Source organism: Drosophila obscura, unplaced genomic scaffold (genome assembly GCF_018151105.1).
Source record: "Drosophila obscura isolate BZ-5 IFL unplaced genomic scaffold, ASM1815110v1 contig_4, whole genome shotgun sequence".
Taxonomy (NCBI): Eukaryota; Metazoa; Arthropoda; class Insecta; order Diptera; family Drosophilidae; genus Drosophila; species Drosophila obscura.
Window position 1 is genome coordinate 11,753,826 of NW_024542828.1, and position 15,731 is coordinate 11,769,556.

The following is a 15,731-nucleotide window of genomic DNA, read 5'->3' on the forward strand; positions in this document are numbered from 1 at the left end:
TAACTCGTATCCCTTATTAACATCCTCTCAAGACCTCCATTTCGAAAGGTACATAGGCATGTATATATGTGTGTACATATGCACAAAACATACATACTCGGCTTCCCATGGCTGCTGCAGCTAATGCGCGGCCTAGAGAATAGGAAACCAAACCTCACACTTACTCGGACTTCCCAACCCTATCCTCATTTGTAATAATTGAAAACGCCAAGGCTCATCTCATTCAAAGAGCTTAAGATAAAATAAAAATTACATGTGTATGTACATATGTAGGTTCATAATCATGTTTATTCATTTTATGACAAAGGTTGAGTTGATACTGAAAGCGTAAGAAGGCATGGCATTTAATCTTTGCTAATTGAAAAAGCATTGCATGGATTGAAATGCAGTTTTCTCTAAACCAAATCACCCCTGCAGAAGAATTTATTGCACTGGAAGTAACTATGTGCATACCAGTAGACCATCCTTGCAACAGCATAATTAATTAATTATATTTTTAAGTTTATACTCGTAAAGCTTCATTTACGTATTGTATTTGTATATTTATAAAACGTTGAATTATTTAATTTAAAAAGCAAATATAACTGAAATTTAACTTAAGAAAATGATTAGAAATGTTTACGTTTAATATCACAAAAATATACAATGTAGATATAACAGCGCAAATCAATGGAAAGAGTCAAGCGAAGGCAGCAGGTAATACAAAAATCAAAATACATAATATATATATAATACCGACTACGTAAGCATATAAATAATAATATTCTTTAGCTAGTTTGAGTATTCTGGATAGTATTTTTAACACTTTAGATATAGGTTTCATGGAAATAAATTGTGTATAGGTTTGTAAATGGAGGATATATAATTAAGCTTTGAGCACTTAACCCACTGCAGCTGATAGCAGGGGCTCCCATGCTCGATTGGTGTCTACATAAAGAAGGGTACACTGCTCGGCTAAATCTTCACCATCGTCCAGTATTGTTATTGGAAAGAGATCGTTCTAAAATTGAACAAAATCATGTAATTATCAAAAGGATTGTCTGACCCATTAGCGACATACATTCTTGGCCTGCCATAGCTGTTCCAGTAAACGCAAGAAGCGTTGCATTTCCATGCTGCTGGCAAAAAAGACAACCAAATCATCAAGACTCTCCAAGGGTGCCTCTTGACACGAAAACTCCAGTATGCACCACCAGGTGTCGATACGTGAGGTTATCTTAATGCCAGTCATGGCTTTAATGTCCCCACACGTGAGTATTGCCAGACCAGAGTTTTTTCCATAGAGACTACTCATTCGTTGCGTTTTTCCTGGAGACGACCTATGCTCCTTGGATAAATCCGGATCGTGTTCATGCTTTGTAGGCGAGGAGCTCGAAGAAGAAAAAGATCGTTGAGTCACCCTAGTCGGCGTACTCATTGTAGAGCCCATCTGCAAATATATAAGGAGTAATATTTTTATTATTTACAGCATAGGTATATTCCAAATACGTACTAGGCTACTCGTTTCAAAAACACTCAATAACTCTTCTTCATATAAAAGTGGTTTGATTTGTGGAACCACGTTATTATCCACCTGATGGTTAATGGGCCTCAAGGGGAACGAAAAATCTTCACGCAAAGTTATCAAGTGATTTTCGGTAACGATCAAAGTGCAGCCCAAGGTTTTGTGTTTCTCTTGCGGTATCAAATGCTAGAATCAGAACAGCATTTAAGAGGGTCGAATGTTATTTTCCTGTGTTAGGACTTACACCCGAGGCCGACTGTAGAAGAGCTTGCAGCCATTCGGATGCCACATACTCATCTGGTGCGGCCATTTGCAGGAGTTCACCCTTTAACAAAATTTCAAAGCAATGGGGGCGCTCGGACTTGAGTGTCCGACGGGCACCTTGACATTCGGCAAGAGCCATGGCCCAACTTGGAAGTGTCTGGGTGGAGTCGTTGAACATATACAAGACGCCGGATCTATAAAAGTTATATCCATTAGAATCATTTATCTTTACGAAACCTCAAACTTCAACGGACTTCAATAAAAAGTATCCTGCCTGCCAGTACACCCTGCTCGCTCCTGTCGTGGCTGCTGTTTCCTTAAAGCGCTGATGCATGAGAAATCCTTTAATAGATGGTCCCAGTGGCTCACTAGGTGAATCTGCTCTTAATGAATCCCCAGCTGGCACATTGACAACGGCGTAGAATAGCCAGCGTTCGTCTCTGCCCACACAGCTGTTGGCGCGAACAAAAGCCTGCAGCGGGGCCAAATGCTCTAAGGTCAGTTGACCCACAGCCGGTAGAGTGGCACCACTGCGTCTGGCACAAAGCTCCAAATTGGCAACAAGGGATCCTGCTGGATATGGTCCACCTGATAGTAAAACTTGCTGCATGTCCCGCATGCTGTTACTCAGAAGAACTGTATTGCCGAAGGGACCCATCTTGAAGAATTTAAATTCGGATAATAATAGATTAAAATCGCAACGGACTGGACCAGAGAGTACTTACCAAAATGACATCCAAGTCTTTGTAAGCCAAAACGAACTTGGCACAGAGACAGTCCCGATCCAGATCTGCCACATATAGTGTCCTGTCAGTAAGTAAAACCAACACTGGGGTCATAATGCCCTCGCTGCTGTAGCCCGTATAGAGCTTGAACACCTTCAACAGCTGCTCATTGGAATCTCTTAAATTAAGTAAACTTTTTCCATGAAAAAAATCAATCGATATTTCCCCGATGCCAAGCTCGAAGCTGGATACACTCTCCGTATCCGTATCCAGGCTTACAGCCAGCTCACGGCGCGGGGAATTCGTTCCACACATTTCAATCTCCATTGCGATCTCCGCATTTAGGTCATCTATTAGCTCATAGTTCTTGGGTCGCGCCCCTTTGACATAAAGCCTCTGTTCGTTTCGTAGTTTATCCGCGAAGAAATTGTTCTTCCGAATAGATGTTTCCAGTATTTTCTTCTGGGTGACATTTCGTAGGAATCGATTTATTAATGAGGTTTTGGTGGCAGGAGCTGAAGGTTTCAGAAGATGAGCATAGTCCACATAGTCAACGATGACCAAATCACTGTCCATGGATCGCTTGTCATTGGTCGTATCTGTGGTGGTTATTGTGAGTATATCATCGTATTCCTCGCTTAGGATAGTGCTTTTTGAGTCGCGTCCGCTTCCACCTGGGCCCCCACTCCCACGAGCTGCCAGATAGCTGTTGGGGCTGTACAGGCTACGATTGTGGAGCTGCTGCTGGTCGTAGCATCGAGTTAGTAGCATTGGCTGGCCAGGTTTCTTCAGAGGAGAGGGCAGATGACGCGAATGGCGATCTGTATTATTTGGGTTTTGGTTGATTAGGTGGCTGCTGCTGTTGTTGGTGGAACTTGTAGGCTCCGATATGGTGGATGAAGAGTGATTTCTATACAGGTTGCAGCTGGATTGCGGCTGTGGTTGCGGCTTAGCCATTTTTAAAGCTGTTAATTACATTCAACATTAGACGAGATTATAAATTTGTTTACAATTTCTTACCAGCACAATCATCTGGGTCTGTTTTTTCCTCAGGCTTTTCAATTGGAGTTCCCACAGCACTTGTGCTTTCCTTTAGGCTCCGAAAGAAATTGCTAAACGTCTTGGCTATGGGTGCATCCATGAATGATTTCTTTATCTGATTAGTTGCTGGCTCGGCAATGGGAGTGTTTTGCTCTAGCAAACTGGCTACACTAGAGTGCTGTGCTGTGCTGGAGAATTCTGGTTGCGGCTCCCCAGTCTCGTAGGACACACCAGTGTGCTCGAAGACAGTGCTTTCGCAATTGATAATAAATTTGCTGCGGAATTCATTAGGAATGCTTTTTATAGGGAATATTTCCTTATCGAACTCCTCCTGACGTTGTAAAGTGTGCGATGGATTAGTCTCCGTGGGCGAGGCTTCTACGGAGCTGTCATTATTTTTATGCCGAAGCTGCTCATCTACGTTGTGTACAAATTTCTTAGCCGACTGTGCCTGTTTATTGCCATCGAGACTTTTGCTCAGGAATGGCTTGAGTTTGAGAGTTGGGGACTCCTGGGGACGATTTGTTTTCCTATCCAGACTGTGCTCCAGCTCTGGCACACACTCTACCACCGCCTGTAGGTCCTCGGAGCCTTCAGGCACCCCGCGTTCTGGCAGGGGCATGGTGAAAATACTTTTCAATGAGCCAAAGATCATTTTGCTGCTATTGTCTAGTAGTTGATGCTTAATGTCGTGCACATTAAAGGTCTTGACACGGCCATTGAGATCTTGTTCTAGAATGATGTTTGTCTGACGTTTGGTTTTCTTAAGGCAGCTGGACTTTGGCTTTTTCTCTTTGTTCCAAACTGATTTCATTGAGGGACCATCGGTATCGCCAATATTGGGCTCCGAGTAGTAGCAGTTGTCACCTAATTGATGGAGATTACAAATATATATTAACCTTAAGTTATCTGCGAGTCTTCTATTGTCTTACCAATCAAATTATTGTTTGCATTACTCATGCCTATGCAATCGCAGGAACTGCTCTTGGCCTGTTCGTATTGCTTTCGATTGGCGTTGGAGTTCTTGTCCTGCTCATCCGAGTCCAGACTAGAGTTGGAGCTGCTGCAAACGCAATTGTATAGGACAGGCTCAGCCTGTTTCTGTGCAGACGGGGTATATTCGAACACACCCGAAGTGTCGTACTGGAGGCGAACAGGCTCATTGGTATCGAACATGTCCGTGTTGACATAGTCTAGCACATCCGAACAGGCATTTCTATACACCAAATGTCGCTTGCGACTTCTGCCACCGCCGGCCATTGCATCTTCCCCATCATCATCGTCTTTGCCAGCTGCACAGATCTCATTGGGTCCCTCGAAACGCTCTCGCTCCGGGCACCAGGAATACCGGCCGGGGGCACCTGCCACACCCGCCGAGTTTGCAAAGGCAAGCTTGCGGCCATTTTTGTACGTTATAAAGCCATGTTCTATGTGAATATTATCGGTGCGAGTGTTCTTCAGAATATCCTCGTGAAAAGACACGCGTTTTTTTGGTGCTTTAGATGTGGACGAAGTCTTGTGCACTTTCCGCCTGTACACAATTTTCTCAGTTGTGTCAAAGGTCGAACAGCCACTAGCTATCATGGACTCAGCCGGTGCCACATTAGAGTTCGGGTCTATTGAAGGTAATTGGGGGGAAGTGAGTTTCATGGGTCTCGAGTTCTCTTCATAGGAGCACATAGACTCCAGCATCACATCGCTGTTCTCGGAATCGAGCAACTGCACCCCTGAATCGCTGGGCGTTGTGTCCTCCAGTGTGCTGTTGATGCTGGAGCTCATCTTGTCAACCGGGGACACTTTAGTCATGTTGTTGTTGACTTTGGGTGAATCCATTATATCCATTGTGATCTTACTTAAAGTCGAGTCCGCTTAGGTAGTAACAATTTTTACATGCACATGCACCTCTTGGAATCGTGTGGCTGTTGTTCTATTTTTCCAATTCCAACTATAACGAAATTTAAAAGTGTATGTATCTTTAGTTTCTTGCAATTAATCAATATCCACAAGTTGCACAATGCGCCGCAGCAGTGGACGTGGACACTGCACAGGCGGACAACAAAGGAGATGAAGTCAACTCCCACCTCTCCACCGCCACATGAAACGACGAAATATTTGCATGCAAATTTAATCACTTACCTTCACAATTGTTTATCTCTTCCATGCTAACTTCAAGCGTGATTATTTTAATACAGGTTGTAATTGGTTGTTTATTTAAAGCGTCTCTACAATTGCTCCTATTCACACTCGTTGCCACTATATTTGTTACATTTAAAAATTTCAAAAATCAATATTTTGCACATCGAGTTGATATTGCTTGAAACAGCTGCTTGCGAAACCATTGATGGCACTAAGGAAAATGTCGATAGTTTTTTGTGTCGACAGGCGATATATCAGTTGGCGGCTCATTTGATTTGCTGAAAGTCTTTCAAATTGCGCAATTACGTATAGACTAAACTTTTATTTTGCATTATGTCTGATAATACTATTTTGCATATTTGAAAGAAATCCCCTGTAATATGTCTGTAACACCCTTTACTATGCCTGCTTTCGCAGACTGGGGTCAGTTGTCAATTTGAAAAGTACACAGTGTGTGAGGAATGCCAATGAAAACGAATGAAACCTTAGAAATTAATTTATCACACTGCAGTGCCTCACAATCGTGTAAATAACTTTGTTTTGCTATAGAAAAGAAAAAAACCGAAGAAATTCACAGCATTTATTGCATAATGCAATCAAGTTAATTTTTATAAAATTTGGAAAATTCGAAAAATGACATGGACTGCAGAGCAATGTGTCTTAAAACACTACAAATCGTATTAATATTAAAATTCAAAGTTAAGCGTTTTCATAATGCAAAAAATACTTAATCAATTGAGAAAATACAAATGCCTGATTGCAGTAGCACTCATATTGCATATAGTCGAGAAATCGATTTTGCTGTGCAATTGTGTTCATGGTTTCAGGTAAATACCCAAATGTAAATGATGAAAATAATGGCCTTTTCATCAAAAGTTCTACAAGGTTATCTGTGTGCAAACATATAAGCCCATTTTAATCTCCTTGTAGAAATAATACGGAGAGCGCAGAGCTGGTTTCCCATTACGAATCGAGTCTATCGCTGCCTGACATATTGCCTATACCTTCAAAAACATATGATAAGAACCGTGCTCCCAAGCTTTTGGGACAGCCAACTGTCGTTTACTTCCATGTTACCGTACTTTCCCTTGATTCAATTAATGAGGAATCAATGGTATGTAAGCCCCTGTTACTTCAATTTCCATTGATTTCAAAATTTCTTTGATTTCTGTAGACCTACGTGACGGACATATTTCTTGCACAAAGTTGGCGAGATCCTCGACTCCGGCTACCCGAGAACATGAGCGAACAGTATCGTATACTGGATGTGGATTGGCTGCACAGTATTTGGCGGCCCGATTGCTTCTTTAAGAATGCGAAAAAGGTTACTTTCCATGAAATGAGCATACCGAATCACTATCTTTGGTTATATCATGACAAAACGTTGCTGTACATGTCGAAGCTAACGTTGGTTCTATCCTGCGCCATGAAATTCGAATCCTATCCGCATGACACACAAATCTGTTCCATGATGATTGAAAGTTGTAGGTGGAAAAAAATTTAACAGTTTATAAAAATTATTCTTTTGTTGCTAGTATGTTTGCTCTGAACTTTTCACTTGCCTTTTATTCGAATATGTTTGTGCACATACTCGTACAAGGGTTTTTGATAATTTTAACTGAGTTTTGAATGACAGTATCCCATACAGTGGAGGACTTGGTGTTTATTTGGAATATGACTGACCCACTTGTGGTCAATGCAGAGATAGAGCTGCCTCAATTGGACATTTCTAACAACTACACGACGGATTGCACCATAGAATACTCAACCGGTAAGCATATAATCTAATTCAATGATATCTGTACATATTTATCTTATTCATCTTAGGCAACTTCACCTGCCTAGCCATTGTATTCAATTTGAGACGACGTTTGGGCTACCATTTATTCCATACATATATTCCCTCTGCCCTAATTGTGGTCATGTCATGGATATCCTTTTGGATTAAACCGGAAGCCATACCGGCTCGAGTCACCCTCGGTGTAACCTCCTTGCTCACATTGGCCACACAGAACACACAATCCCAACAGTCGCTGCCGCCCGTGTCGTATGTCAAGGCGATAGATGTATGGATGTCATCCTGCTCAGTGTTTGTTTTTCTATCACTGATGGAGTTTGCTGTAGTGAACAATTACATGGGCCCCGTGGCTACGAAATCCATGAAAGGCTACTCGGATGAGAATATCACGGATATGGATGATCTAAAGGTGAGTTTTTGTTACATATTGTGCTACCAAAGAAAGCTAATGCCAGTTTACAGCATCACCATCGTGAATCGATAATTGAGCCTCAATACGACACATTCTGCCATGGCCATGCTACAGCCATTTATATAGATAAATTCTCGCGCTTTTTCTTCCCATTTTCCTTCTTCATACTAAACATTGTTTACTGGACAACGTTCCTATGATGGATGAATAGATGATATGATGAAGGAAGGAATAATAAACACCATACCAAGCGCATTTGTTTAAAAATGTATATTATGGTTTTTAGGCCACAAATAATTGCATTAAAAATATTTATTGTATATTGATTTACTATATGGTAATAAATAAAGCCGAGCGTGTAATCATACATACGTTTAGTTTAGGTTTAATTTAATGGAAGCAATTAAGAAATCTCAATTTATTTTAATTGCGCAACAAAGGTGGAATATTCTTTGGTAATATTACTATGTACCTATATATGTAGATAGCTATAGCTGTCTATATATATATATATATATATATATATATATCAAATATGTATATAAAAAAGTTTTGCTGGGGTGGCGTTTTTCCGTTTTTATCATTATGATATCATATTTTTTTAAAAATCTCATAACTTTATAGGTTTTTCACACATTTACATTTCGCATAAGTTATAGATATTGTTGCTTGGCTAACATTTGTGTTAATAAATATGAACGAAGGAAATGCTAAGGTATGCTAAATATGTTTCTTTACGGCACACACGAACTGCTTCATCCTACAAAAAAACAAAAGATTCGGCACACAATAGAACGGAAATCCAGATAGACATCCAAAGATGTCATCGGCATTGCTTTTTTTATTGCAGACATGCCTGCAACTTTTCTATCCATTCTTGTGCCAGATTTGCATTGACGGCATAGAAATTGTAGGTGCGTTTCGATGTTTTCAACTGAAATTGGAGTGAAGGTTAATAAACAAATTTGTGTAGATTGTATATATTGTAGTACGAATGTTACATCAAAGAATCCCTTTTCGTCCACGCCCTTTCCGCCAATTTGTGCGGGTTGTGCGGCAGTTACCGACTGCACCTCGGCCAATTCTGCAATAAAATACATCCAATGTATAAACGAATACAACAAATATTACATATTGTTCCTCTTTTACCAATAATTCCCTTTGGAGCAGTATCCTCTGACGTGTCATAGTAGCGGAGTTGATGTTTAATCGAGTCAAGGACAAACCAGCGCTGCTTCCATCCCTTAAGCAATGCTCCACGTTTGTAGAGATGACTAAATGGAGATCGGATAGCGCATTAAAAATAAAAAATAAGACAGCAATTTATAAAACTAACCCCTCGTGAGTGCGATTTTCAGCCACGTTACTACTAAATTGATTGTAAAAGTGATGACTCGATGTCCTGGCAGTGGTGGCAGCACTTGAGGCAATGCTCGCCGTGTCTCCCTGAGACATATTGACATTCGGCGCACCGACAGCCCCATCGATGGCTTTGTACTTTGTGCAATTCTTCATCGAGAGTTCCGTGCACTTTTCATGATACGAATTACCACAATCCATGCAACGATATCCAACTGGGCCCCAAAGCAGCTTTGTGCAGTGATTGCAATTTGTGGGCGTCGTATATGGATGCTTCTCAAAGCGATGCGGATGAAAGTATTTGTCTTGATAGCCCGCCAGTCGACCTTTCATTATGATTTCTAGTGTTGACCGTTTGTGCTGATGCGTTTGGACAAAAATACTGCCGAGAGACGCTTTATGGGGTATGGGCTCTATTTTTGGAACCACAAGATTGTTCCAAACCTGTAGCCAGTTTTGTGGCAAGTGTCCACGTTCCGTCTCCGCGTGTTTGACCTCGCTGAGCAGGCAGACATAGGCGTTGGGATTGCACTTCTCCATGTTGTCGTAGCCGGCAGTAATAACCATACGCTTGCCCCTCATTTCGGACAGATCAATTTCATCATCCACAGTGGTGACTTCCAGATCGTAGGGTGGTCCCTGGGCTAGTTCCTCATTGGTGTAGTAGCTCCAAAGGTCTAGGGCAGCCACATTGTTTTGCGGACGCAGCGTCATGTCCTTGTCAGGAGAGTAGAGAAAGTTGTAGAAAACGGGCGTTTTGTTGTGCTGCCTTTCTATGTAGTCAAAGATGGAATGCCCAATGCGATTCAGTTGCGTGGGGGTGCGCGGGCTTCGTATGTCGAGAGGATACACATTGCATTCGTCATCTGAGCCATTCGACGCGATGCCACCCACGCCAAATATGTTCTTTGCATTGAGCGATCCCCGCTTGTCCTCCATGGCGGCAATCCCCGAGTCCGAACGCTCTAATTCGCAGTCGAACAGAAACGTGCGAAAGCGACACGACACCACATGATACGCTAGGAATCTCAGATAGAAATCATTAAACTCAAATGCCATTGGAAACTGTCCCTGCAGCTGATGAACCACATCCAGGAATTGGAGGAAAGTCGGAGCAAAGGCAATATTTGTGTTTGCGTGCGAGGGTTTCAGATTGCTGCGATGAGCAAACCGATGACCAAAGGCCAGCCACTCCTTCTCCACCAGCACTCGGAAGCCATCCAGACTGCGATAGTATGGATCCAGGCAAAGCTGTGCTATCGATGACAGCTGAGCGGTCACATCGGAGCCATCCTCCAGAGACAGCATCACACTGCTCTCCTGCAGGTCTATGAGGTCCACAACAGCGCCAGACAACTGCATTAACGAGGAGATTTGCTGCAACCAATCGGACTGCTCCACCATTTTGGCAAAGCTCTGGCCATCGGCATCATTGGTATTATGCGAGGGCATGCACGCACGTATAAGTTTCTTAAAAGCCGGCCTCGATTGACGAATGTCTGGGTAGTCAACGGGAATAAAGTCTGCACAGTAGTCCACGTTCTGATTGGATTTTGCCTGTGATTTTTCACCTGCGAAAAAAATATATGTGTCACATTTTACCTTCATTTAAGGCAATGATTACTCACCCAGAGCATACAGACGCATCTTGCGGAAGGCATTCGCGGATGTATTGGCCGAATTTCCCTTAATTGTGCCACTCTTGGTTGCCCCACTGGACTTGCTGCCATTGCTGACATCGAGGTTGTTTTTGTGCCTGTGCGTCAGCTCCGGGGTGAGCTGCGCAGAGTGAGCATCTGTAGAGCCTTGCCCGTGTCCAAGCAGGGAGCTCATTGACAAATTCATGCCCGTGTACTGGGTCAAAGTCAGGGGCGCAAGCTTCGGCATCGTATTGATCAGAGCCAAAAAATACTTGTCCTGCTCGGGGAAGTGCGTTACATCGTGATGGATATTTGCATTGCCTCCGGTAGTGTTCTTGAGCATTCCGATGACTGACTTGCTGTTTGGCTGGGCACCTCGGATGAGCAGTGCTCCGTTCTCATGTCGCCAGGTGGGCAGTGGTATGCGCTGGCCCTTAAAGTATCGCCCCAGGTGGATAATGGCTGCATCGCTGCACTGTACAGGCGACACAATAATGGCTGGGTAGGAGCGACAGGTGGCATAACTGGCATTGGCATTGCTGATGCGGAATCCACGCTGGGACTCTGCATCAAAGCCGAGTCGCTTCCAATCCAAGACATAGCTGCGCTCCCGCATGCGTTCCATGTCCTTCGTGGTCAGCAGTCGAGGTAATGCATTATTCTGGGCCTCGAATTCATCCCCATCCTCCAGCTCATCATCAATTGATTGCGTTTCCAGGGCATCTGCACCACTAGACAGCTCGTAGTCTGTCACAAGCTTCCGCTTGGTCTGCTGCTTCTGCTTGAATCCAGCCTTTTTGGCCGTGCGAAGCAATGTTTTTTTAGCGAATCCTTTGAGCGTGGAGTATTTCTCCTTTGTTTTCAGTGGGGCCACACCTTGCAGCATGGTGCCATACGATTGAAAGGCAAAGTACTCGAATTCGTCGAACGGATGCCGAGCTTTGCTTAATATTTTCCGAAAATTTTCGATCTGCTCTGGCGTCACCTCCGTATCGAAAGCGACCTTCAGAAGCTGAAAGGTACTGGAGCGAAGCTGCAAACCCTCCGGTAACGTCTGATCTAGATGGGCCAAGTAAAGCACTGATATCTTTTTCTCTTTCAGCAGGGAGGAAATGGGAAAGGATCGAACAATGGTCTGCTCGCAGAAGAGGGGATCGCAGGGCGAACCTTTAAATACAACACGGTAGTTTGTAAGAAACAGAGCTCCTTCGGCAGGAATCAGGCATTGCGTATCATCCTCGCGTCCATCTGGCATGAGGAAGCACCGCAAATGGTCGGTCACCAGCTCCTCGCCTGGCAACAGGCAAGGTGTTTGTATCTTGGGCTTCTGGACATGCGGATGCCGTTTGGCCTCCAAATAAACCGGCTCTAGGGACTCTATATGCATGTGCACCACCCCCGGCACCATGTCGTGCAGATTACGTATGTGCTCCGATGTGACGCCCCCCTCTGTGCAGACGCAGTCAATGAAGCGTGAAATTGTTTTTCCAACCGTGACACCTATTTCCAGGGCATTGTTTTCCTCGAAGCCTTCGTCGGAATGTTCGCTCAGACTATGGGAGCCCAAAATACTGCAACAGTAGCATATTGTTAAGATAGAAAAAATACATTTAACGACACCCACCTGTTGGAAACACTCTGATTTTCCTCCAACCGAAAGGCTGGCTTCGGCTTGCTGGCTGCATCCACATTGACATCGAGTGGTATCAGCAGGGAGACCATTCGGTTGGCGAAATGTATTGCCTGGCTGTACAAAGTGGACTCCTCGGACTTGGCCAGTTCTACCTTTTTATCGTCCTCGATGGTGGGGCTCTTTCTCAGTTGTTCTGCTGTAATCTCTAGGGCCGTGGGCTCCTCCAGTGGCACCTCGTCCAGCACACAGTTTGCTTCCTTGTGGTGTTCATTCTGGCGACGCTGCAGCAGATACAATGCCTTGATCTGGCCCTGTACATCCTGGTAGAATGTAGATTCCCAGAACTGAAGATTTTTCCATATTCCATGATCCTGTATCTCGGTATACGCAAACTGAACAACGCCGGTGGATAGTTTTCGACAGAAAATCGTAGATATTGGCAGTAGAGCCGCTGCCACGGTGTATTCATCCACGCCAGATGAATTCTGCAATGCCTTATTCATGAATCTTAGCACCAACTCAAACTGCTGATGGTCCAGAATCGCTTTGTTTCCATGCACGTATCCAAAGAGCTCCCTACAGAGGATCAACCTCGCATCTCGATGCTTGAGCGTGCGCATAACAGCGGGCAGCAGTTTCCTTGCATCTGCAATCCGATTCTCAAAGATATAAGACACACAAGTGCGCAGCACCTCCAGTCGACGGGCCGAGTTTTGTACATTTGGACGCACATCCAAAGCCTCGGGCAGCCTTGGTCCCATGGGAATGATCCGATGTTGATTTCGCGTAACGTGGAAGCGCTGTGCCCCACCATTCTTTCGAATGCCTTCCTGAATAATCAACTCCACCTTTTCCACACTGATGCGCGGAAATGAGGGCTGATGTATGCGCTGAAAGGCTCCCTCCGGTGGACGCAAAACCTTCTGTGCATAATTACTGTGCGCAAAGGAGCTCTCATTATCAAAGAGAGTGCGTCCCAATTCCTGGATATGTGGTATTATCTGCAACACAAAAGTTCGGGTTAAATCTAGTATGCATTTTGATTGCCCTATATTTACGAGATTCCGATTCTGAGCTTCCAGTTTGAGCAACTCGTTCATTGAGCTGTAGAGTTCATCCCACGCATCCGAGGCACGCCAAGGAGGTCCTCGCTCATTGACAAACGTCGTGAAAAACATGCTATCCAAGACGCGAAACAGAAACTCGCTCTCGATCAGATCGCGAGCGCCCAGAAATCCAGCCTTGTGAAAGGTGATCACCGTCTTCGGATGGATCCGAATTATGGTCAGGCAAGAGCGATAGCCTTGCAGCAGCTGGGCAAAGAGTCGCATGAAAATGGCACGAAGTTCCTTGTCGATCTGGGCATCTGTCTTGGCTACTGCAGCCGGGCGCTCTTGCGTGGGAAACGCGAGATCTGCCTGTGCCAGGTTTGGGAAGAGTATCATACTGAGCAGATTCTGCGTCTGCTCCCACAGAGGGGATGGTAGAATCGGGACTGGGGGTGTAAGGGCTTCCGGAATAGTAACCAGACCGCCATCCAAATCGACGACAATGACATCCAAGAGATCCGTAATTTCAGTTTGCAGCGAGCTGTGTATTCCCATAATGAAGGGAGTGGGCGTGGATAGTACTTCGGTGAGAGGTGCCGGCAGAATGGGTATGTAGACATGCGTGTATCGAAATGGGTACATCAGAGCCACCAAAGCCTTGCAGCTCTCCGTCAAGTGCCAGTAGCATTTCGAGAGGAAAAGGATTTTGTTTTCCGTCATCACTGCGCAGAGGAGTATGAGGACATTCTTAATGCCCAGTTGCTTGAAAAGAAAGTGCACACCACTGCCTGTCGTGGGCAGCGAGGAACTTTGCGGTGGCTGAAGCGATTGCTTGTCCCCTGCTCCAATGGAAAACCTGACTTGCGGCCCTCCCGCTGGGGGCACTTGAATGCAGCCAAGAATGTTTCCTATCAGTGTCTCCATGGCATATGACAAATTCTCGATGTACACCGTGTACATCGTCCCCAAGCAATTCTGCAACCGAAATTAAGTTTAAGTTAGGGGAAGGCTTACAAGACTTACAGCCTTTTTCGTACCTTGAAGGTCTCGGCACAGTCCAGGCGCGATATCAGCACTAAACACTTTGGGGCATACATGACGCTGTGGTGTGTATTTTGAGATGTCGTTTCAGCGATACCCGATTCCAGCGAGGCTACCGCACCCAACAGCCTGCTGCTGCCTCCTATTGTCTCATCCTCATCGTCCACGCTTCTCGTTTGTGTGATGGCCAGCGTCTCGTGAAAGCTCAGGCACGCACAGTAATGCTTGTTGGCATCGATGTCCGTGAGAACAGAAATGAAAAATTTTGGTTCTTGTTTTTCATACGATAAATTCCATCCCAGGGGCTGGCAGAACTGTAGCAATAAGATAATATATACACAAGTATGTATCACTTTTTGTGTGTATGCGAAATGGAAGAAGGAAAGACGTACGTACCCATTCAATGCCGTCAATAAACGGAGTGTCGGGCCAATCTTTCTCAGGAAAGCGTTGAACAATTTTTCCGCATATTGGCTGCCCACACACATTGCTGGCAGTCTCTGCAACGAAAACACATAATTAACATTTTATAACATTCCAACTACCAAGCATGTGTACTTACTCTCTTTATCGTTGTCGTAGCCAACAATTACAAAGTAATCAGCAAGCCGGGACATCTCGAAAGCACATTGCCGGTCCACACTAGCCTGGTATTTATTCCTCTTTAGCGTGGTTGATCAAACCTATGGAGTGCATTAAATCAAGTAAAACCAAAGGTTTTTAGTTGTTTTCACATAATCAGATGCTTAGGGCACACACATACACAATGAGCGAGCGCCGTCTATAATTTTGCGTCACATAAACCAAATCAACATTAAATAAACGAAGCACGAAGCTCTCCTCTCAGTTTGGCATACATTATAGCCAACATCGACTGATCAAATTGTTATTGTCGACCTAAAGCAATTTTCAGTCTTCACAGGTTTACATTCCATTTCTTTTAACCACACCCCGCCACGCAAAAGAAGTGCTAAATGCTACATAGTATAGTAAAAATGCAAGAGATAAAACACAACACGCATATTTGTAAACGCACGTGCTGGAGGCTGCTGCATCCAAATCTCCGCAGTGCAACCAGTTTAAATATTATTAACTTTTCCTAATAAATTAAGGACAGATAGAAAAGGCA

General features: G+C 44.1%; 3 protein-coding genes across 5 annotated transcripts; 1 reads left to right on the plus strand and 2 right to left on the minus strand.

Moving 5' to 3' along the window:
- Positions 1-280: 280 nt before the first annotated feature.
- On the minus strand, positions 281-5,949 carry LOC111069940. Its single transcript, XM_022360182.2, has 9 exons — positions 5,671-5,949; positions 4,467-5,479; positions 3,514-4,401; positions 2,494-3,458; positions 2,023-2,426; positions 1,749-1,962; positions 1,493-1,690; positions 1,061-1,429; positions 281-1,000 (listed from the first exon to the last, which is right to left on the minus strand). The coding sequence occupies exons 2-9, from the start codon at positions 5,374-5,376 to the stop codon at positions 881-883; spliced, it is 4,068 nt and encodes a 1,355-aa protein (XP_022215874.2). The 5' UTR covers positions 5,377-5,479; positions 5,671-5,949; the 3' UTR covers positions 281-880.
- Positions 5,950-5,982: 33 nt separating this feature from the next.
- On the plus strand, positions 5,983-8,247 carry LOC111069945 (glycine receptor subunit alpha-4). Of its 2 annotated transcripts, none has more exons than XM_022360200.2 (6): positions 5,983-6,497; positions 6,601-6,784; positions 6,845-7,154; positions 7,307-7,441; positions 7,516-7,877; positions 7,931-8,247. In XM_022360200.2, the coding sequence occupies exons 1-6, from the start codon at positions 6,385-6,387 to the stop codon at positions 8,078-8,080; spliced, it is 1,254 nt and encodes a 417-aa protein (XP_022215892.1). In that variant the 5' UTR covers positions 5,983-6,384; the 3' UTR covers positions 8,081-8,247. The 2 variants fall into 2 exon arrangements, with proteins under 2 accessions (XP_022215892.1, XP_022215891.1); XM_022360199.2 differs by having other exon boundaries at positions 5,989-6,497; positions 7,498-7,877.
- Positions 8,248-8,412: 165 nt separating this feature from the next.
- On the minus strand, positions 8,413-15,731 carry LOC111069939 (myotubularin-related protein 13). 2 transcript variants are annotated; one of them, XM_022360181.2, is made up of 11 exons: positions 15,639-15,731; positions 15,165-15,285; positions 14,999-15,102; positions 14,599-14,916; positions 13,571-14,536; positions 12,504-13,513; positions 10,868-12,450; positions 9,217-10,810; positions 9,030-9,154; positions 8,882-8,964; positions 8,413-8,814 (listed from the first exon to the last, which is right to left on the minus strand). In XM_022360181.2, the coding sequence occupies exons 2-11, from the start codon at positions 15,217-15,219 to the stop codon at positions 8,722-8,724; spliced, it is 5,931 nt and encodes a 1,976-aa protein (XP_022215873.1). In that variant the 5' UTR covers positions 15,220-15,285; positions 15,639-15,731; the 3' UTR covers positions 8,413-8,721. The 2 variants fall into 2 exon arrangements, with proteins under 2 accessions (XP_022215873.1, XP_022215872.1); XM_022360180.2 differs by having other exon boundaries at positions 12,504-14,536.

Excerpts from the sequence above, each read along its gene's own strand:
- LOC111069945 (XM_022360199.2), top strand. The coding sequence starts at position 6,385 with ATGCAAAAAATACTTAATCAATTGAGAAAATACAAATGCCTGATTGCA. Across the intron at positions 7,155-7,306 it reads TTCCATGATGATTGAAAGTT|TATCCCATACAGTGGAGGAC; the intron begins GTAGGTGGAAAA and ends TTTGAATGACAG. Across the intron at positions 7,442-7,497 it reads CACCATAGAATACTCAACCG|GCAACTTCACCTGCCTAGCC; the intron begins GTAAGCATATAA and ends TATTCATCTTAG.
- LOC111069939 (XM_022360180.2), bottom strand. The coding sequence starts at position 15,219 with ATGTCCCGGCTTGCTGATTACTTTGTAATTGTTGGCTACGACAACGAT. Across the intron at positions 9,155-9,216 it reads GAAAATCGCACTCACGAGGG|TCATCTCTACAAACGTGGAG; the intron begins GTTAGTTTTATA and ends ATCTCCATTTAG. Across the intron at positions 8,965-9,029 it reads TGCTCCAAAGGGAATTATTG|AATTGGCCGAGGTGCAGTCG; the intron begins GTAAAAGAGGAA and ends ATTTTATTGCAG.
- LOC111069940 (XM_022360182.2), bottom strand. The coding sequence starts at position 5,376 with ATGGATATAATGGATTCACCCAAAGTCAACAACAACATGACTAAAGTG. Across the intron at positions 4,402-4,466 it reads TGCAAACAATAATTTGATTG|GTGACAACTGCTACTACTCG; the intron begins GTAAGACAATAG and ends TCCATCAATTAG. Across the intron at positions 1,430-1,492 it reads TTTTTGAAACGAGTAGCCTA|ATGGGCTCTACAATGAGTAC; the intron begins GTACGTATTTGG and ends ATATATTTGCAG.